The 22124-nt window shown below is 44.5% G+C and overlaps 1 protein-coding gene across 11 annotated transcripts in view; it reads right to left on the reverse strand.

Annotated features, from left to right (window-relative positions):
* LOC119968812 (protein SON) overlaps positions 1-22124 on the reverse strand; it is a 106532-nt gene that overhangs the window by 42565 nt on the left and 41843 nt on the right. For all 11 annotated transcript variants that reach the window (XR_005461249.1, XR_005461247.1, XR_005461248.1 and 8 more), the window contains exons 3-5: positions 12243-13544; positions 11514-11671; positions 8335-8466 (exon numbers count right to left, since the gene is read on the reverse strand). Coding sequence is in view for 5 of the 11 variants with exons in the window: in XM_038801629.1 (XP_038657557.1) it covers positions 8335-8466; positions 11514-11671; positions 12243-13544 (1592 nt within the window). In the remaining 6 variants the exon portion in view is untranslated. The remainder of the gene's footprint in view (positions 1-8334; positions 8467-11513; positions 11672-12242; positions 13545-22124) is intronic.

Consider the following 22124-nt stretch of genomic DNA (forward strand, 5'->3'; position numbering starts at 1 on the left):
CATGCTAAATTGCCCCTTAATTGGAAAAAATGAATTGGGTACACTAAATTTATAAAAAAATTAAAAATAAGAAAAATAAAATGCCCTGCAGTCCTTCACAGAGGCATTACAAAACAAGATACTGAGCCACATAATAGATATTCAGGCAGGTAACCAAAAACTTGTCAAAGAGGTAAATTTTAAGAGTCTCTTCAGGAGGAAGGTGAGGTGGAGAGGCAGAGATATTTGGGGGAGATATTAAGGAGCTTAGGGCCTAGACATTTGGAGGCATAACTTCCCATGGTGGAATGATTAAAATCTGGGACGCTCAAGGGGCCACAATTAAATGAGCACAGATATCGCAGAGGATTGTAGGACTGGAGGAGATTCCAGAGTTGGGGATTGAGGCCATGGAGCAATATGAAAACAAGGAGCAGCAGTTTAAAATTGTGCATTGCTTAACCTGGAGCCACTGTAGGTATGAGAGCACAGGGGTGATGTGGTGGAAAGAGTTGGTGGTGGGATAAAGCTGGGTGTCTTCGGTTTATATGTAGAAACTGACATGTTTTCATATGACAGTCAAATGACGACATGTAAATTAAAAATAGGAGGGTCCTAAGGAGGCCATCAGAGATAACAGCGGAGGAGTTGGAAGAGAGATAATTCCCTAATTACTTAAATCACTGGTTATATGTTTAATTATAGTCACTGAGGGATGAATGTTGGCCAGAAAACAGGTTTACCCTGCTCTTCTTCACAATGCCCCAAGGTATTTTTCAACTATTTGAACATTATTGGGTCTCAAAATTCCAAAAGGGAACACCTCCAATACTAGCAGACTGTCAGCAATATATGCAATACTTTACACTTGTCTGCATTAAATTTTACCTGCCTTTTTTCTACTAAGATACATATTTTCCCAACTCATTCTGTAATTTTAGAGTTGACTCCTTTAATTCCAATTCCCCCGCTAGTTTGGTAGCATCTGGAACAAATGAGATGAAATGAAATGAAAATCGCTTATTGTCACAAGTAGGCTTCAAATGAAGTTAGTGAAAAGCCCCTAGTCACCACATTCCGGCACCTGTTCGGGGAGGCTGGTACGGGAATTGAACCGTGCTGCTGGCCTGCTTTAAAAGCCAGCGATTTAGCCCTGTGCAAACAATGAATGATTTGAATTATTTCTGAATCAAAGGGGTACCTAACCCAGAAGACCTCCCCGTTCAATTCTCGGTCTTGGTTGATTTCAACACGTAGACAGTTGCGTGTCTTGCAGTGCTAGTAGTTATATTTTTCACTTACCATCTGAGTTTTACAGACTGGCTAGTCTGGGTATCAAATTTTATTACAAAGCAATCAATAGCATAATGAACACATTTACCAGAAGCTTTGTGGCAAAAAATTGATCAAATGTAAAATAGAACTACAAGTTTATTCTAGGTATCTGCACACAAATATCTGCTAAATTATTATTTTTTTAATATAAATTTAGAGTCGCCAATTATTTTTTTTTCCAATTAAGGGGCAATTTAGCATGGCCAATCCACCTCTGCTGCACATCTTTGGGTTGTGGGGGCGAAACCCACACGAACACGGGGAGAATGTGCAAACTCCACACGGACAGTGACTCAGACTCAGGATCGAACCTGGGACCTCGTCACTGTGAGGCAGCAGTGCTAACCACTGCGCCACCATGCTGCCCTATCTGTGGCAAACTTGATTCTATCCTTGCCTAACATTCTTACAAGTATACTTTTCAGCAGGTTGGGAACTTTTGTTTGAAAAAATTCTCCTTTTGTTACCTCCATTTACTAAAATGAAATGTATTCTTCAACTCCTGTCCTGTCTGGGATTATTTTAGTACAAACCAGTACAGAAGAAATCTGTACAGACTGTATAGTTGATTGTTGGGAAGTATGTTCCCCGGGGTGTTCATTTGCTGTAATCTGCTTTGATACATGTTTGTAACAAAATATGTTTTTCAAAAAAACAAAGGACTAGTCTCAAAAATGTTTCCGAGCGTTGGTACAAGTTAAATTTGTGATTATATGGCAGTATGTGATTAAGTAAGTTGTATTAAAAGTTTTTTAATAGAAAGGGAAGTTTCAATTTGCACTTTGTTGCCCACAATGTATTTCAGTTGATGTGCCTCAATGTTTTAGAACTAAAAACTGCATCGTTCAATTGTCAAAAGTTGCCAATATCATTCGTTTAACATCAATTGTTACATTTGTGCTTTTTGTTATTGTTGTATGGTTCTCCCCATCCACCCTCAAGAGAACGATACCTGCTGATGCATGGTTCTGTGGGTGGTAAGCATCGTACAGTTCATAACCCAAGTGCCCATTTAGCAAGTGAGATGTCAAGCGAACTTCTACTAAAATTCAAATTAGATAGTCTTTAGTGATTTATGTAACTTCAAACTGTAACCGACCCCCAAGAAAATCCCTCTGCTTTTATTTTGCCACATGCACAAGGCACGGACCTCTTAAATGGGAAATGAATTTTTAAAAATTAAGTGTACAAAGATTTTCTATATAGAACTGGCTCTGGTTCCAAATGACAGGCAATACTATATAATTTGTATGCCAACATTTGAATGGCTTTCTTCCAGCATTTTGGCTGAGACATTGGAATAAAATATTAATAATGAAGACTGCGCCAAACTCAGCTTTAAACTGTGGGCAATAATCTTTAATGACTGCCACTGAAGACCGATTTTAAAATGTAGCTGTATCCTTCAGGTTGCATAACAGAATGATCAGTTGGTCGGAGCATTACCTCATATGGCATTCAGCCACATCCCAAGGTCCTAGTTGCTATGGTTATTTAATCTGTCACAGTTGCAGCAGAAGTGTGATAATTGTCAAAGGTGCCTTTCCCCACCATAGCTGGGGCCGGTGACTGACAATTGTCCCGTACACCAGCCACAAATCACCCTATGTAAACAGCATCAGACTTGCGAGTGCCTCATCAAAGCGAATGGTCTGACACCATTTCAGTGCATACACGAAGAGTGTGTCGCCACATTCCAATGGGAGTCAGTGTTTTTTCAGCCATGATCTCATTGAATAGTGGAGCAGACGCAATGGGCCGAATGGTCCTACGTCATATGGTCTAAGTGCTCTGTAGAAATTTCTACGGCGCGGAAAACGTTTTCAAAGGAACTCAATTACTCTCAGAGCATACATGACAGCGAAAACACTTTTTTTTTAAATGAGGGAACCATAGCAGCATTAAAAAAGTCAACAGTATGTTCAAAAAAGAAACAAAATTCAATTGAAAATCCTGTCTTCCCACTAAACTCCACAGAGAAGTGGGATATAGCAGGAAAAGGAAATGAGGAAAAAGTTGTTAAAAAACCTCTTCCATGTTCTCTGATAGCTCAGTGTAGAAATGCACTACATGGTGTGATATTAAGCCATACAGACCAGAATACCAAGTTATATAAAATAGAATTGTGAAATGATACAACAGAAGAGCCCATTTGGCCCATTGCGGCTGTGCTGGTACAGTTGGCTCTGTTGGCTGGATAGCTGGTTCATGATGCAGAGGCAGGCCAACGGCACGGATTCAATTCCGGCTGAGGTTATTCATGAAGGCCCAGCCTTCTCAACCTTGCGTCTTGCCTGAGGTGTGGTGATCCTTGGGTTAAATCACCACTGGTCAGCCCTCCCCTTCAAGGGGGAAAGCAGCCTATGGTCATCTGGGACTGTGGCAACTTTACCTTTTACCTTGAATAGAGGTAGTCAATTAATACCTTTCCATGGTATGAATTCAGAAACCAATTAGCATCAATTTTCCTGTATTAGGGAAAGAGAACAGTTTAAACAAAGTGTTCCCATTCTTAATAGTCATGTCAGCTGGAAGTGTGCACGTATGGACATAAAAAAAGGAATTGAGCCTCTGTGGGAGCTTTTCCTAGTCAAATGGGGCACCGATATGTAGGTTCTTGCACAGGCTAGCAGTAAAAATTGTACCCCAATATGGACCACCATCTTTTGGAGAAGAGTAAAGAGAGAAAGTAAGAAAATGAGTAACTACAAACAAACTCATTTTAGTTGATATTCAGTGATGGCAAATAAATTATAAAAGCAGAAGTGGCGAGATGAAAGAAGAGGGAATCTCATTTTAAAAATGTTAATTGTTTAGCCTGGACAAAAATAATAAAAGGAAATAATTTGTTCCACATGATTCAATGGGTAACATTCTGTACAATGTGGTATTCGGTCATGTACACAAGGTTTATTATTATTACCAGGTTTGTCCACTGTATGTGCTCTAAGCCATAACAAAGTTGGCATATGCATCCCTAGGTTAGAGAAAACAAAAATCCAGTCGGATCATTAAACAGTGATCCCCACTTAAAAGTGAGCATGTGGATGTAGACTGTGGACAGGCTTTGCCCGTTGTGATGCTCTCCAATTGTAAACTTTTAATTCCTTCAAGGCCATGCCCCATTCTATCTCCTCCCACAATTATCCCTGAACTTGCTCCTTATTTCACTCTTGCCTCTGCACTCACATAACGCTATCCACACCTCTCCCCATCCTCCCACTTCAGCACACTGGGCTAAATCGCTGGCTTTGAAAGCAGATCAAGGCAGGCCAGCAGCACGGTTCAATTCCCGTACCAGCCTCCCCGAACAGGCGCTGGAATGTGGCGACTAGGGGCTTTTCACAGTAACTTCATTGAAGCCTACTCGTGACAATAAGCGATTTTCATTTCATTAAACTGGATTTCTTTTCCAACACACCTCTGCCTCTTTGCTCTTTGTCTTGCTCGCCTTCTTTAAGACCTTCCTCAAAATGCAACTATTTGACTAAGCTTTCAGCCATTCCTCCTACACAACCTTGTTGCTTCGTATCCATTTTCTGATTATGCTTCTGGGACATTTCGTGTCACGGCGAATGTTTTTACAGTAAGGATATTATATAAATGCAAATAGTTGTTGTCATTCTCCAACAATCAATAGTTAGACTCACACATAAAGTGCAACAGCTATTTGAGAACAACTGGGAAATTCAAGGGGAAGCCAGTAAATTATTTGGCATGTCTGATATAGTGGTGTTTACCTTCCAAACTTTAGGACTGGCCTATTGATGAGAATGGTCTCTTCCAACCGCATAAATTCTTATGTAGCTGTGATTGCTGGCTTGTTGAACCATGCACCAGGCTGGAATAGCACACTCAGAGAGGTTGGGGTAGGGAGAGTAAGAAAATTAAAAGAACTATAATCACAAAATATTAGTGTAATAATTTTATTACAGAGATGACAGCTCAAATGACAAGTTCTGGAATGAGAGACACAAAATTAAAAACTAGCGGTGTCAAACAATAGCTAAAAATGTATTTTACACATTGATGAATATAGTAAAATGAAATCTTTTCATCTAGCAGCAAGACAAAAAGCTGAAACACACACCAGGAAGCTACCAACCAGGTCATGTACTGTTCCTGGCTGAAGTAGCACGCAAGTCTTTTTCAGGATCATTAAATTGCCTCTTCTGACGTTAGCTGAATTACACTGAAAGTCTGCATCAACGTTAACGAACAATACAGTTTTCAATGAAAGGGAAGAATCTGCACCTATCCTTCTTGGGACGCTTGGGGCAACTTCCAACTGTTGTGGAGTTTGGAATAAGCTACTTCTACTTATCCCAGTCTAAATGGTGGGAATTGACGAACAGGCATCTGAAGATGGGCTCAGTTTTAGATGGGTTTTTTCCAACCTTGAGGAAAACATGCCTGACGTAGTCGATCCACTGCTTCATCAAAAGAGAGTACTTTCAGAAAAAGAAAGAAGTAAATAACGGCCATCTGGTGCTTCAGGTAGACTTCTCTGAAACTACATAACCCAGCACCAAATGAATTTCAATGTGCTCACTGGAACCAACCTTGGACCACAATCTTCAATGCTGTAGACATAGCACCTGCAATAGCTTTCTATTGTGGGTAGCTGGATAATGGTTTAAATACTGGATTCTGAGGGGATGGCAGAAAAACATATTAAGAAACAATTTTGATTCAAGATAACAAGCTTTTACTCATCCCCGCAACCCCCCATCGCCCCCCCCCCACCCTCCCGCCCCCGCCCCCCTCTAATATTCTTCCCATCTCGCCCAAAGATATCAACTCACAGCGAGATACTGTTCCAAAGGTACTTTCAGTGCCAAACTACCACATCTAAGTGACCATTCTACACCTGTAGCCAGCATAGGTAATGACAGCAGTTATTTCCAACAATACAACCGGTCCTAAACAATATTTATATGTGGCCAACCTTCCAGAGGTCCCCGAAAAGTGATCAAGAACGAGAACCCCGTGACCATTTTTGTTTTCCCTTCTCTGTTCCAAGATTCCGAGGCTTAATACATTGCACCTATTGCCGTTCCAGCTGAGATCAGCTAGTTTGGCATGGATTGGGAATGAGCCTGGCTCTTCCTAGTCCATATGGCTCATTTAACAGAACCTTCAAACAACTACTTTTATAATCCTGAGAAAAATCTGTCAATAAAGACTGTTGTTACCTTGTAAAGTCTCCCATTAGTCAATAAATCATATGGACAAAAGTCAAATACTACAGAATATCAGTGTAAATAGATGCACTTCATATAATTCAGTTCAGTCGAAAATCTAAGCAACTTTCATCAAAGAGTCAAACTTCAGATCAGCATGACTCCTTCCTGTGCTATGAAGAAGCCAGTGGCTATTAAGGACAGTAACAGTAAATTGATAGAAGAGACAACTAGCAAAACTTTGTAGTTCAGTGAGAATAGGTTAGGGAGATTCAGAATGGGACCCCAGACTTGACTGCTCACGAAAGAGAGAGCAGTGGGAGAGAGTGGAAACGGAAACAATAAAAAGTCACAAAACAAAGATAAATTTAAGATCACATTACAACTTTCAGATATTTTACGAATAAAGTTGAAGTATTTAATTATCATTCAGCGTGAAATTTTAGGGAAAAACAAGTGGGTTGCTAAGCTGACATAGACAGTGAGGAAGCTGCCAATTGCGATTGTACAAAGTGATGTTACAGGCAAAATTAATTTAAACATGGACATAGGATTTTTGAATTGAAAAACTATCACAAAATGAGGCAAAAACATGAAAATAGGAAATCAAGTGGTGCAAAAAGGAAGTGTGCAGACATATATGTTATATATAATTGATTTGAAGATTACCGTATTTTACTAAAGCATATTTATTCAATGAAGTCTATATTCCTTGCAAAATGTTCTTATATATTCATAACATTAGACAATTAACACCTGTTTATTTTGAAGATTTCTTGCACGGATTAATAGATTTGAAATATTCTGGGCCGGATTCTCGTCTCACTTGCCCCGTTTTCCGGTGCAGCGCGGCCCCGCTGGCAGCGGGATTCTCCATTCCCGCAGCCGGCAAATGGGGTTCCCACTGTGGCCAACCCATGCCGTCGGGAAACCCGCGGGCGTGGGTACGCTGCCGGCAAAACGGAGGATCCCGCCGGTGGAGAATCCCGCAGTCCATCTTCTGTAAAGAAAAACTACCTCATGACCTGTCTGAATTCAACAACCCTGGTGAAACACTTTCAGCATGTTCAGTTGTCACTTTCATCAAAGGCATTACAGGGATAACTCGTCAATAGGAGTACTTTCTAGCCCTATGCAAGTAATTTCCCAACAAGTTTTTCCTTAAGAGGTGAAGCTTCATGGTGGCAGTTTAAAATTGGAAAATTTACTCTAATGCAGTAATACTGCATGATAGTCTTGAAACTGCATTTTCTTTTTATCCCATTCCCAAATTTCCTGAAGGTACTTATTTATGCTTCAGTATGATTCTTCAGAAACTATCTACCCTAAGGCACCACAAACAAGTGACAATTCCTCACATCCGGGGCGGGATTCTTCATTGTGCCGGCGCCCGGGGATTTCCCGACGGCGTGGGGCTGCCCCACAATAAGAAACCCCATTGACCAGCCGGCGTAACGGAGAATCCCGCCGGCGGGTCGGGGCAGAAATGTGGCGCGGTGGGGCAGAGAATCCAGCCCCTGATTCCAGTAATCATCAGCAGGCCACTTATCTGGTTGGTTATTTTCACTTGGAGATGCTGAAACACCAATGGTCAGCCTAACTGAGACCAGGTAATTGAGCAGTGACTGAAAATGAAAATGAAACTTGGGACCTTCTGGTGTGCATGGCTTTGTGCCACAACCGAGGTTTTTTATACCTATTAGGCAACTGGGGGGGAGGGGGGGGGGGGGGGGGGGGGGGGGGGGGGGCTATCCCTGTTTATTACATTAAATAGCTGATCAAACAGAAAATACCAAATAACCAACATCTAAACAGTTTGCAAAAATATATTACTTACGTTTAAGCTGAAAGAAATGGATTTCAGTTCATTAACTTTAATTGGTTGATTAATGAATGATTCATCCTCTTCAGAGGCATGAGGCTCGCTACCCAGTTCACCATCATTGCTTTCAACAATTTTCTTGCATTTCTAAGGAAGAAATAACCAGATAGTGCACAAAAAGAGGAATATAAACATGGGAAAAAAAGAAAACCTATGAAAGATGCTATAATCAAATCTTTAAATCTTCAAGGCAAGGAAACCTTGCATAGAGTTGAGAGTGACATTTTTTAATCCCATCACATCTCCCAGGATGGCACAGATGGTACATCCACTGCTTGGTCAGGAGTTAAGTAAAGAAAGGTCTAGAAATGAAAGGAGGGAAGGAAGGAAGCAGGGGAAGAGGCTCGAGGAAAGGAGACGGGAAGGCCAGCAGGACATGGGCAAGGGGAGCGGAGAGGGCTTGGGCAAGGGAAGCAGGGAGGGCGTGGGAAAGGGGATGCGGGAGGGCGTGGGAAAGGGAAGGCGGGAGGGCGTGGCAAAGAAGGTGGGGAGGGCTTGGGAAAGGGGAGGCGGGGAGGGCTTGGGCAAGGGGAGGTGGGGAGGGCGTGGGCAAGGGCAGGATGGGAGTGGGCATGGGGAGGCGGGGAGAGCGTGGGCATGGGGAGGCGGAGAGGGCGTGGGCATGGGGAGGCGGGGAGGGTCGTGGGCATGGGGAGGCGGGGACATGGGGATGCCGTGGGCATGGGGAGGCGGGGACATGGGGATGCCGTGGGCATGGGGAGGCGGGGAGGGCGTGGCATGGGGAGGCGGGGAGGGCGTGGCATGGGGAGGCGGGGAGGGTGTGGCATGGGGAGGCATGGAGGGCGTGGCATGGGGAGGCATGGAGGGCGTGGACATGTTGAGGATTATGTGGACAGGTTGTGGAGGACACTGCCCGGGGGGGGGGGGGGGGGGGGGGGGGGCATGAGTCGGTTGAGGAGGACATAGCCAGGTTGAGGAGAAGGGGAGGAAACTGGGGAGGAAAGAGGGGAGTGAAGTAAGAGGAGAGGAGAATGTGGGGAAGGGGAGGAGAATGTGGGGAAGGGGAGGAGAATGTGGGGAAGGGGAGGAGAATGTGGGGAAGGGGAGGAGAATGTGGGGAAGGGGAGGAGAATGTGGGGAAGGGGAGGAGAATGTGGGGAAGGGGAGGAGAATGTGGGGAAGGGGAGGAGAATGTGGGGAAGGGGAGGAGAATGTGGGGAAGGGGAGGAGAATGTGGGGAAGGGGAGGAGAATGTGGGGATGGGGAGGAGAATGTGGGGAGGGGGAGGAGAATGTGGAACAGGAGAGAATGATGTACATGTTGAATGGCACATTTTCCATTATGATAAGACAATCTGCCTTTTTGAATTTTTAAAAAAGCTTGTTTACAATATTTGACCTTTAATTTATGTGTATGCACCATGCCCCAATTGTATATTTCATACTATGTAAAATTTAAAATTTAAATGAAGGGTTTCAGTAATTTTTACTTCTTGGTTTGCAATCTGAGTATACGTCAACATGATTGGCTGCTTGCTCTGCTTGATGCCATCACTGCTGATCCCCTTGACTCTCAGCCAGATTGAAATTGATGTCAGGCAAGAGAAAGTTCACAAACAGATTACTATTTCTTTGTTGGCAGTTGGTTAGAAAGTTCACAGATGACGCCAAGGTTGGTGGAGTGGCAGATAGTGTTGAGGATTGTCAGAGGATACAGCAGGACATAGATAGGTTGGGGACTCGGGCAGAGAAATGGCAAACAGTTTAATCCAGACAAATGTGAGGTAATACATTTCGGTAGATCTAACATAGAGGCAAAATACGCCGTAAATGGCAAAACTCTTAGGAATATAGAAAGTCAGCGAGATCTGGGTGTGAAGCTCCACAGATCTTTGAAAGTGGCAACACAAATGGACAAGGTAGTCAAGAAAGAATACGGAATGCTTGTCTTCATTGGACGGGGCATCGGGTATAAAAACTGGCAAGTCATTCTACTGTTGTATAGAATCTTGGTACGGCTGCACTTGGAGTATTGCGCACAGTTCTGGTCGCCATGCTACCAGAAGGATGTGGAGGCTTTGGAGAGGGTGCAGAGGTGGTTTACCAGGATGTTGCCTGGTCTGGAGGGTGTTAGCTATGCAGAGCGCCTGATAGATTTGGACTGTTTTCATTAGAACGACGGATGTTAAGGGGTGACCTGGTAGAGGTCTACAAGCTTATGAGGGGCATGGGCAGAGTGGATGGGCAGGCATGCTTTCCCAGGGTGGAGGGGTCAGTCACCAGGGGGCATAGGTTCAAAGTCCATGGGGCAAAGTTTAGAAGAGATGTGCAAGGCAGGTTTTTTGTTTTTTTTAATACACAGAGGGTGGTGAGTGCCTGGAACACGTTGCTGAGGGAGGTTGCGGAAGCAGATACATTAACAGCGTTCAAAAGACATCTCGACAAATACATGGATAGGATGGGTATAGAGGGATACGGCACAAGGAAGTGCTGAGGGTTTTGGCCAAGGTTGGTATCATGACAGGTACAGGCTTGGAGGGCCGAGGGGCCTGTTCCTGTGCTGTATTGTTCTTTGTTCTTTTTATTGAGGGCAGCAGTAAGCACCATTGCTTTGTGACTGACTGCAAAGTCCAGGCTTAAAAATATACAGTATGCTCAATAGTTGTTTACAGAGTTGTGAAATGTTTTCCCAGTTCCATCTATTCTCCAGTTATGTCATTTGCATTTCCTAGCTCAGGTAACCCTGAAAGATCATTGTAACATTATTGTGTTCAGGACTTATCATTCTCAGTCACCCCTTAACCTCTTCTGTAATTTTAATCCCCACCCCAGCACCCCTCCACTCCCTCCCCACATCCACCACCTTGCTCCTGCAGTACGGTTCCATGGACATTGGCCACCCGCCAGTTCTCTGATCATACTTCACATTTGAGTCTAGACAATGACTGTCAAGTTCCCAATCTCAGCTGACTGAGCAGATCCACAGTATGGAAAGAGAAACAAAATTCAGACTTAGAGAGCTGTCCCCAGGCCACTGCTGTGCGCTTTCAAACAGAAAGATATGGCAATAGGTCATTAACCTTCCAGCACTTTAAGCCAGAGAGGTCTGTCGAAACCAAGAAAACACGGAGATATCAGAAGGTAAAAGATTACAACGTTAAAAAAAAGATTTACCTCTGTGAGTTCTTGTATTGATGAACAACCTATTTTTTTGGTGATCACATGTTTAACAAGGGGCACAGCAGGTTTCAGGTTTGCTGGCAACGGCATACCAGCTTTGGCACACGTGGCTGCAGCATTGGCTTTTGCGATTTCTAGCAACTGTGCTTTATCTGTAAGAAATATAAATCCTCAGTATATTTTCGCTCAATTCTAGATCACGATAACTTACATGTTTGCTCTCCTTCCCTCAAAAATAGTCTTTTTGGATGTGGTAAATTACAACTCTTAAGAACGGCCGTCATTAATGAAAACTTCACAACAACACAGACTGCAAAATCAAGGAAAGGGTCCACTATCAGTTCATGGTCCCTTAAGAATGTTGGCTTCTAAGATTGAATCCAGGAGATGCTGATGGGATATCAGTCCCTCTACTTTACTAGGTATGCGGATCTTATCCAAACCAAATCTGGGCAATGTTAGAAGTGGTTTCTTCCCAATTGTGGTCATTCAAACTGATATGCCACAAAAATAGCCAATGTGGAAAGGGAAAATATTCACTAAAGTTGCTAAAGTTGGCGTGCACTGTGTGGTAGTGCAGTTTTGTTTACTATTAAGCACTATTGCTTAATAAGTATATATTCAAGCTCTTACATTCCCATCATGAGAAAGCCAATCCCTGCCATTCTTTGAAAAGAAAGTATAGTGGTGAAGGAAACATTTAAGAAACCAATTGCATCTTACCCAAGTCTGTGAGGCGTTCAGGTGTTCTGCTAGCGCTCTGTCTCCTTACAGGAGATCTGGACCTCCTCCGCCAATCAGGTGACCTCCGTGTCCTCACAAGCCTACTCTGGTACAGTCTAGAACTTGATTGATGACATCTCCTGTCATTGGACCTTGATCTAGGTCTTGGTGAGTGCAATCGTTTGGCTCTGGATTTTGATCTCACGGGAGATCCTGAAGGACTCCTACTCCTGTGTTTTGAACGTGAACTCGACCTAGAACACGGCCGTGATTTTGATTGCCATTTGGTCCTTGTTATAGAGGGTGACCTTGATCTACGGTGTAACCTTGAAGGAGACCGAGATTTTGATTTTGACTTTTGTTCAGTCTTTGCTATAGAATGAGACCTAGACTGTTTCCTTTTAGACTTTGGGGATGATTCTGTGTGTTTCTTCTGTTCTCTTGAGGTTGACTTTGACCGAAGTCGAACAGGTGACAATCCTTTCCTGGAACATGAACTCTGGGATGTCTGATGCCGACTACTTGAGCTGGCACATGACTTCCTCACAGGAGAATGTTCGGAGTGGGAATGTAATTGGGACTTGCGATGTTTCACTGACTTTGAATGAGATCTTGACCGACTTCTTTTTGGTTTCCTTGTCTCAGTTCTGTCATTTTTACTTTTTTCTTCAACAGTCTGAGTAGATTTTGACTGTACGTTGTCCAAACCACCATGATGAAACAATCTGGATTCTTGATTCTGTTCATCGACTAACGTTGCAGCCAATAATCCAGGAACATTTCCAACTGTAGTACATTCCTTACCAACATTTATGGCAACAACACTGTTCTCTTTGACAGGTAGACTTTTGCTACAATTTTCCTGTAGCGATGGTTTCTTTTCAGCCACAGAACATTCTTTCCCAACTCCCACTGTTGCAGCAATATCTGTATCAGCTACTTCATCAAATGCATTTTTATTTGCCTGAGTTCTGCTTGATTTTGTCAAAAGGAAGATATTTTTATTCTTTCCGCTGCTATATTCATTGTTTACAGGTGACTCAGACGGAGATTGTAATTGCAAGCCTGACTGTGCTTTTAGACTCGAATAAGATCCTGAGCGAGACCGAGAGTGGTCTCTCTTTTCGTCTTTCTTTCTCCTCTTCTTTTTCTTCTTTTTGCTTTTGTGCTTGTGGTGATGCTTGTGTTTATGTTTTTTGCTTTTTCGTCTTGACGGAGTTATACTATCTTCTTTGTCACTCAAAGCTGGGGATTTAATTTGTGCTGTTGCTACACTTTCCGCAGTTAAATTCTCCTTATTGGCTGAATAAAAAAAGAAAATGAAAATCTAGAGGCAATAGCTGACATAAGTATTCAAACCATCACAAGTTCAGTTTTGCTCTTTACCAAAAATTAATGCACGTAATTTTAAAAATTAAGAATCAAAAAACACACCATACAGCACAAAGGTTACGATGCACCTTTATAAAACACTGGTTTACCTTTAACTGGAATGTTGCGTCCAATTCAGGGCACCACACTTTAATAAGGATGTCAAGACTTAAGTGTAGAAAAATATTTATGAGATTGGCTCCAGAGATGAGGGACTCAGTTCCATGGATAGATTAAAGAAGCTTGCATTGTTCTCTTCAGGGAAGAGAAGTTTTAGAGGCGATTTAATAGAGATATTTTGTGGGGAATAGACATAGAGAGAGAGCGAGAGAGAAAACTATTCCCATTGACAAGAGTGTCAAGACCAGAATTCACTGATTTAGCAATTTAAAGTGGATCACAGGCGACACGAGGAAACACATATTTTACACAACTGGTGATTAGCTACTGGAGTACACAAAGCAAGTGAAAAGGGCAGGGGAGCTAAACTGTTCTTGCAGAGTAGGGACTCGATGGGCTGAATGACTTCCCCCTCTGATGTAGCCATGCTTTGATTCTATTCCATTTGTACATTCAATTCTCAGTCGGCAGAATTGCGCATAAATTGTATAACTGACAAAATCAAATGGACTGAGTATGCTGTACTGCCCTTGTATGAACAATTTGTACTTATATTGAACCTTTAACTAGTTAAACATCCAAAAACCTCGTAAAGTCATGCATTTACATAGAAATTATTCTACAACACGCCAATTAAGTACTTTTATTGTTTGTAGTGTAGTCACTATTGTATGACAGGCTTGATGACAAATAACTATAACTGCAAGAGATTAAATTTTATTCCATTCTAATATTTTAATTGTCTGATCGCCAGACAGGCTGAGTCATCAGATTTAACAGTAAACACATCACAACACGCACGGCCCAACAGTCTGCTTGAATACAGAATTAAAATATATGCTTGGGGGACAGGGCAGGGAGGGAATAGTGCATAGCCCTCACTTGGAATTCTAGCAATGGTTTTGATCTGGCAGAATACATCTTCTAGATGTACACCTTCTACAGACGTATGGGTTTTTGTCTCGCAGTTGTGAGTGGTACTTGGGCTTCTGAAAATATTAGCCTGCACAGCTAAGTTGAGACACACATTGACATATAGCTTGGCAACAGCAATTTTAATAACAGGATATTTGCCTCCAGCCATGGCATTTTGATAGATTTTCAGCAGCATTGATCTCAGTCATCCACTTCACAGTGTAAGCAGATCTATCTCCTGTCCACAGAAAGCAGTTGCACATATGTTCTCGCAAGATCCTGATGCCAATGCAAAATTGATATTTTGTGAACACAAGATAGAAACTATGGAAATCAGCAGATCTCTAAAGATTTTGTAGCATATTTCACAGCCAAGCACAATAATCTTTCCAAATAAATAGTGGTCAGCTAAAAAGTTTGGAAAGGAGTAAAGCATTGCTCTTTCATGGAGTTTCATGGATTCACTATGGCACAGAAAGAAGCCTTTTAGCCCGTCAAGTATATGCCAGTTCTGTTGCAGGCCCCAATCCAGTCAGTCCCATCCCTTCCCTATCTCCCTCTATTTCCCACAAATGCCTATTCAATTTCCTTTCAAAATTATTCATCGTCCTTACTTCCACCACCCTTGTAGGTAGCAAGTCCCAGGTCAATTAATAAGGAATAGTCAGTATGGTTTTGTTAAGGGAAGAATTAAAATTTCTTTAATCAAATTTTTGGAGGAAGCAGGATTGATAAGGGTAGTGCAGTAGATGTTGTCTACATGGATATTAGTATGACATTTGCCAAAGTTGCACATTGCAGACTGGTCAGAAAAGTAAAAAGCCCAAGGGATACAGGGGAATGTGGCAAGTTAGATTCAAAATTGGTTCAGTGACAACAAACAAGGTTTTTTTTTCTTTTTAAAGTACCCAATTCTTTCTTTCCAATTAAGGGGCAATTTAGCAGGGGCAATTTAGCATGGCCAATCCACCGATCCTACACATCTTTGGGTTGTGGGGGTGAGACCCACACAGACATGGGGAGAATGTGCAAACTCCACACAGAGTGACCCGGGGCCGGGATCGAACCTAACCACTGCGCCACCGGTCCAACAAACAAAGGGTAATGGATGATGAATGTTTTTGCAAATGGAAAACAGTTTCCAATGGTGGTCCACAGGGCTCAGTGTCGGGTCCCGTGCTGTTTGTAGTATTTTGCTGCTTGTTGTGTAAATTAATGATTTGGGACTTAAATGTGGGTGGCATGATCGGGTAATTTACAGATGGCACAAAAATTGGCCATGTAGTTGATAGTGAAAAGGATAGATGTTGTCTCCAGAATGATACCAATGGTTTGTCTGAGTGGCCAGAAAAGTGGAAAATGGAATTCAATCCAATGGGTAGCACAGTGGTTAGCACTGTTACTTCACAGCTCCACGGTCCCAGGTTCGATTTCTGGCTTGGGTCACTGTCTGCAGAGTCTGCACGTTCTCCCCGTGTCTGTGTGGGTTTCCTCCGGGTGCTCCGGTTTCCTCCCACAGTCCAAAGACGTGCAAAGAGTTAGGTGGATTGGCCGTGCTGAATTGCCCTTAGTGTCCAAAAGGGTGGGTGGGGGTGTGGGCTTGAGTGGGGTGCTCTTTCCGGGGCTGGTGCGGATTAGATGGGTTGAATGGCCTCCTTCTGCACTGTAAATTCTATGATTCAGAGGTGGGTGAGGTAATGGAATGGGGAGGACAAACAAATCAAGGGAATATTCAATAAATGGGAGGACATTGAGAAGGGTAGAGGAAGTGGAGACCTTGGAGTGTATGTCAACAGATCCCTGAAGGTGGCAGGACAGATGACAACGTGGCCAGGAAAGCATATGGAATGCTTTCTTTTATTAGGCGAGGTATTGAATACAAAAGCAGGGATGTAATGATGGAACTGTATAAAACACTGGTTAGGCCACAGCTGGAATTTTGTGTACCACATTACAGGATAATAATAATTGCTCTCGGGAGAGTCCAGAGCAGATTCACAAAAACACTGCCAGGGCTTGAAAACTGCAGCTATGAGGAAAGACTGTTAGGCTGGGGTTGTTTTCCTTGGAACTGTGGTGGCTAACGGGTGACCTGATTGAGGTGTACAAGATTATAAGGGGCCTGGATGGAGTAAACAGGGGGGTCCTGTTCCTCCTAGCAGAGAGGTCAATTACCAGAGGGCATAGATTTAAGGTGATTAGTAGAAGGATTAGAAGGGACATGAGGAAAAGCATCTTCACCTAGAGGGTGGTGGTGGGTGTTGGAATTCGCTGCCTGGTTTGGTGGTGGAGGCAGAAACCCTCAACTCAATTAAAAGGTAACTGGATCTACACCTAAAGTGCTATAATATGTAAGGCTATGGACCAGGTGCTGGAAGATGACATCGAGTATTACAGCACAGAAAGAGGCCGTTTGGCCCATTGTGCCTGTGCCAGCCATCATGCACCTGGCTATTCCAATCCCATTTCCCACATTTGGGCCGTAGCCTTGCATGCTATAGAGTTTCAAGTGCTTATTTAAATTATTCTTAAATGTTGAGGTGGTTCCCACCTCTTCCACCCTTGCACCAACTCACACTTCGCAGGGTTAAATTTCATTTGGCACTGTTCTGCCCATCTGACCAACCTGTCTTCATCATCCTATAATCTAAGGCTTTCCTCCTCACTATTTACCACACTGCCAATTTTCGTGTCATCTGTGAGTTTACTGATCCTAGACTTTAATGTCTAGATCATCAATGCATACTCGAACAGTGTTTTTCCAACTTTTTTTTCCGGGGACCCACTTTTGCCAACTTGCAGGCTTTCGGGACCCACACCACGTTTGCTATCCGTTAATAAGACAGGTGAGCCTGCTTGGTTCTCACGTTTTCACTACATTGACTTTGCATCCTGTCTCATCCAACCTTCCTCCCTCAGACTGGGTGAGACAGGAGGAAGTGTTCCCTCGGCTGCACCGGCGCAGAGTAACTGAAGCACAAAGAAGATATCCCCCCCCCCCCCCCCCCCCCCCCCCCCCCCCCCCGCCCACAATGTCTGGGCAATCCATAATAATTTCAGTTTCACTCTCTCCCTATCAATGTCCATGTCCCTGAAAGTCACTCTGCATCTCCCACCGTATCTGATTGGCTTCATTCCCATGCCTGTGCCATTATTTCCCCTTTTCAATGTCTCCCTTATGCATTGCAAGTCTCTTTTCTCTTGGATTTCTCCTAATGTATGACTCTTCTTCCCATTTTTACCTTTATCACAAGGAATTTATTTGAGAAGAGAGAAGACGGCCCATAAACCTAGAACATACAGTTCAGAAGGAGGCCATTCAGCCCATCGAGTCTGCACCAACCCAGTTAAACCCTTACTTCCATCCTATCCCCGTAACCCAATAACCCCTCCTAACCTTTTTGGACACTAAGGGCAATTTAGCATGGCCAATCCACCCAACCTGCACGTCTTTGAACTGTGGGAGGAAACCAGAGCACCCGGTGTAAACCCACGCAGACACGGGGAGAAAGTGCAGACTCCGCACAGACAGTTTCCCAGCGAGGAATCGAACCTGGGACCCTGGAGCTGTGAAGCGACAGTGTTATCCACTTGTGCTACCGTGCTGGCCTAATCCACTTGTGCTACCGTGCTGTTTCCTTGTTTCTCTCTCTGTTCCTATCTGGCCCAGTCGCTCCCCACTCCTTGTTTGCCTCTCTCTTTTTTCCGTTCCCAAACTACTCTTTCAATTTTCTCTGTGTATCTCTATCAACCAATTTTGTTTTTCTTCCCCCAGCATCATTTCTGTCTCAATTACTTCAGCACTCTCTTACATCAAAGTAGAATTTGAATTACAAAGGTATTTAGGAAGACTGATAGAGATATTGAGAAGTAGTGACATAGACATAGTGAGATGGAGGTTAGGCTGTTCCCTTTGATAATATTGTTAAAACCCAACCATGGAGTGCTTCAAAATCTGCCTGCCCCATTTTAACTCTCTGTCACTCTACCTCTCACCTTCTGATGTTCAGAGTGTTTCTCCGGACGTGGAATGGACAGATTCACAGTAGTTTATTCATGGTAAGGCTGCGGATGTAAATTAGGCCTTTTTTTTGTCCTGTGGCACCAGAAGTTCCCTTCAGTGCAGGAAAAGGGAAATTAACCCATTGCCTCCCAAGTGCTCAGTCATACATCTGTATCGAGAAAATAATCTTGATCCCAAGCTCCTGAAACCAAAGAGTCTGCAGTATTGCTCAACAATGTGAGTGGACAATCTGAGGAGATTGCTCAATGTGATAATGATGCCCCCGGCGGGTAGAGAGGTGGAGGTAGTGGTGGCAATGGACGCCGAGAAGGCCTTTGACCGGGTGGAGTGGGACTATCTATGGGAGGTGCTCGGACGGTTTGGGTTCGGGGAGGGATTGGATCAAATTATTATATCAGGCCCCGAGGGCCAGCGTCAGGACCAACAGAGAAGTGTCGGAGTACTTTAGTTTGTACCGAGGGACCAGACAGGGCTGCCCGCTCTCCCCGCTGCTGTTTGCGCTGGCCATAGAGCCACTGGCGATTGCGCTGAGAGCCGCAATGGGATGGAAGGGGATGGTGAGGGGCGGGGTTGAACACAGGGTTTCTCTTTATGCAGACGACCTGCTCCTGTACGTGTCGGACCCAGTGGCCGGGATGGGAACTATACTGGGAATGCTGAGGAAGTTCGGCCAGTTCTCAGGATACAAATTAAATACGGTCAAGAGTGAAATGTTTGTGGTCCAGGCAAGGGGCCAGGAGAACAGATTGAGAGGGCTACCGTTTAGGCTAATTGAGGAAAATTTCCGGTATTTGGGATTACAGGTGGCACGAGACTGGGGCAGGCTGCATAAGTTAAATTTGGCCAGGGTGGTGGAGCAAATGAAGGGAGGGTTTCGGAGATGGGATGCACTCCCGCTGTTGCTGGCAGGGAGGGTGCAGACTGTAAAGATGACAATCCTCCCTCGATTTTTGTTTATTTTTCAGTGCCTCCCGATCTTTATCCCACAGTCCTTCTTCAAAAGAGTTAACGGGCTGATCATGAGCTTTGTCTGGGCGGGAAAATCTCCGCGGGTGAAGAAGGCGATGTTGGAGAGGAACCACAGAGAGGGAGGGCTGGCTTTGCCGAGTCTGGTCAATTATTACTGGGCGGCCAACATCGCTATGATAAGGAAGTGGATGGTGGGTACGGGGTCTATTTGGGAGCGGGTGGAGGCGGCTTCGTGCAGGGGCTCCAGCTTGGAAGCCCTGGTCACGGCTCCTCTACCGCTGCCGCCGGCCAAGTACACCACCAGCCCGGTAGTGGGGGCGACCCTGCGGATATGGGGCCAGTGGAGGAGGCATGTGGGGGAGATGGGGGCATCTGTCTGGGCGCCAATCTGCGACAACCATCGGTTTGCACCCGGCAGTATGGATGGGGGGTTCCGAGTATGGCGGCAAGCAGGGACGGGAAGGGTGGGTGATATGTTCCTGGAAGGGAGCTTCGCGAGTTTGAGGAGCTTGGAGGAGAAATTTGGGCTGGTAAGGGGAAATGATTTTAGATACCTACAGTTGCGGGACTTTGTTCGTAGACAGGTCCCATCTTTCCCGTGCCTCCCGCCAATGGGGATCCTCGCTAGAATAGTCTCTAGGAGGGAAGAAGTGGAGGGCAGAGTCTCAGGTATATATAAGGTGCTCATGAGGGAGGAAGGGTCCCAGACAGAGGAACTGAAACTTAAATGGGGGGAGGAGCTAGGCGGGGAAATGGAGGATGGGCTGTGGGCAGAGGCCCTGAGTAGGGTAAATTCGACCGCGACATGTGCTAGGCTCGGGCTGATCCAATTTAAGGTCGTTCACCGGGCCCATATGACGGTGGCTCGGATGAGCAAATTTTTCGGGGTAGAGGACAAATGCGCTAGGTGCGCGGGAGGACCAGCGAACCATGTTCACATGTTTTGGGCATGCCCTAAGCTGAGGGGGTACTGGGAGGGATTTGCGAGGGTCATGTCCCAGGTGCTAAAAACAAGGGTGGCGATGAGTCCAGGGGTGGCAATTTTTGGGGTTTCGGAAGACCCGGGCGTCCAGGGGGAGAAAGAGGCCGATGTGTTGGCCTTTGCTTCCCTGATAGCCCGGCGACGAATATTATTGGCGTGGAGGGACTCAAAGCCCCCGAAGACTGAGTGGTGGCTTGCGGACATGTCGAGTTTCCTGGGGATGGAAAGAATTAAGTTCGCCTTGAGGGGATCTGTGCAGGGGTTCACCCGGAGGTGGCAACCATTTATTGACTTCTTTGCGGGAGAGTGAGCGTCTGCAGGGGGGGGGGGGTAGAGTAGGAGGGAAAATATGGCAGGTAGTACCGGTGGGAGGGGAGCGGGCTTGTGCAATATGTTACGATGGAAGTATTGAAAGTACGTGGATGTTTGCACATTTTTGCCTTTTTTGCTTTCTTTCTGAGGATGTCTGTAACTGTTTATAAAGCCAAAAACTACCTCAATAAAATTGTTTATTAAAAAAAAAACAATGTGAGTGGAAACAGAACCTGAATCACAGATCTTTGTACAATGCTCCACAACTCACTCACGCCTCTCGGCAAAAAGGGCTCACTTTCTCTCTGGTATGTAGACATTGCTGTTCACAGTTCTGGGTAGATAACAGTGTTGCAGCTGTTTTAGGACAGCTCGGCTGGCAGTGCTGCTAATGGCAGAGCTTTCATCTTCAGCAACATCGCCGGGATCTTTCGGGAACTCCACTGTGACCCTCAGCTCCGCGACCCTTCTGACACCCACCCGCAACCCAACGCTGGTCACGACCCAGCAAGGGACACAGCACTAATCCCTGCAGTACACCACTGGCCAGAGGCTTCCAGTCACAAAAACAACCTTCGACCATCACCCTCTGCCTCCTGCCACTAATTTGCAACCCAATATGGGTGGGATTAAAATGGGCAACTAGATTTTTTTTGGCCGGCGCAGATGTCATGAGCTAAATGGTCTCTTTCTGTGCTGTAACTTTTCTATGGTTCTGTGGTCAATATAATTCACTATATAAAGAAGTTCTTCACAGCCCCCCACATGGCTTACCTTAAATCTGTGTCCCCGAGTGCTTCTATGATCAGGGAACAGCTCTATTCAGTCTGCCATATGTAATATCTAATATCTAAACCTTTCATTATCTTGCAGACCTCTATCAAATCACCCTGCAATCTCTTTGCCCCAAGAAGAACAAACCCAGTTTTTCCAACCTAGCCTTGTAGCCAAGATCTCTCACCCATTGAACCATTCTGGTAAATCTCCTTTCAACTCTCAAGGACACACATTCAAATTAAAGTGCGGTGACCAGAACCGCACGCAATACCCTAGTTCTGGCCCAACCAGAGTTTTATAGAGGGTCAGCATAATTTCCCTCATTTTGTTTTGGCATTCGCACAGTTTCAACTTTTCCTAAAATTCTGCCGCAGAGATTTCAAGATCACAAATTGCTCTTTCGCTGCAGTTC

Source organism: Scyliorhinus canicula, chromosome 7 (genome assembly GCF_902713615.1).
Source record: "Scyliorhinus canicula chromosome 7, sScyCan1.1, whole genome shotgun sequence".
NCBI lineage: Eukaryota > Metazoa > Chordata > Chondrichthyes > Carcharhiniformes > Scyliorhinidae > Scyliorhinus > Scyliorhinus canicula.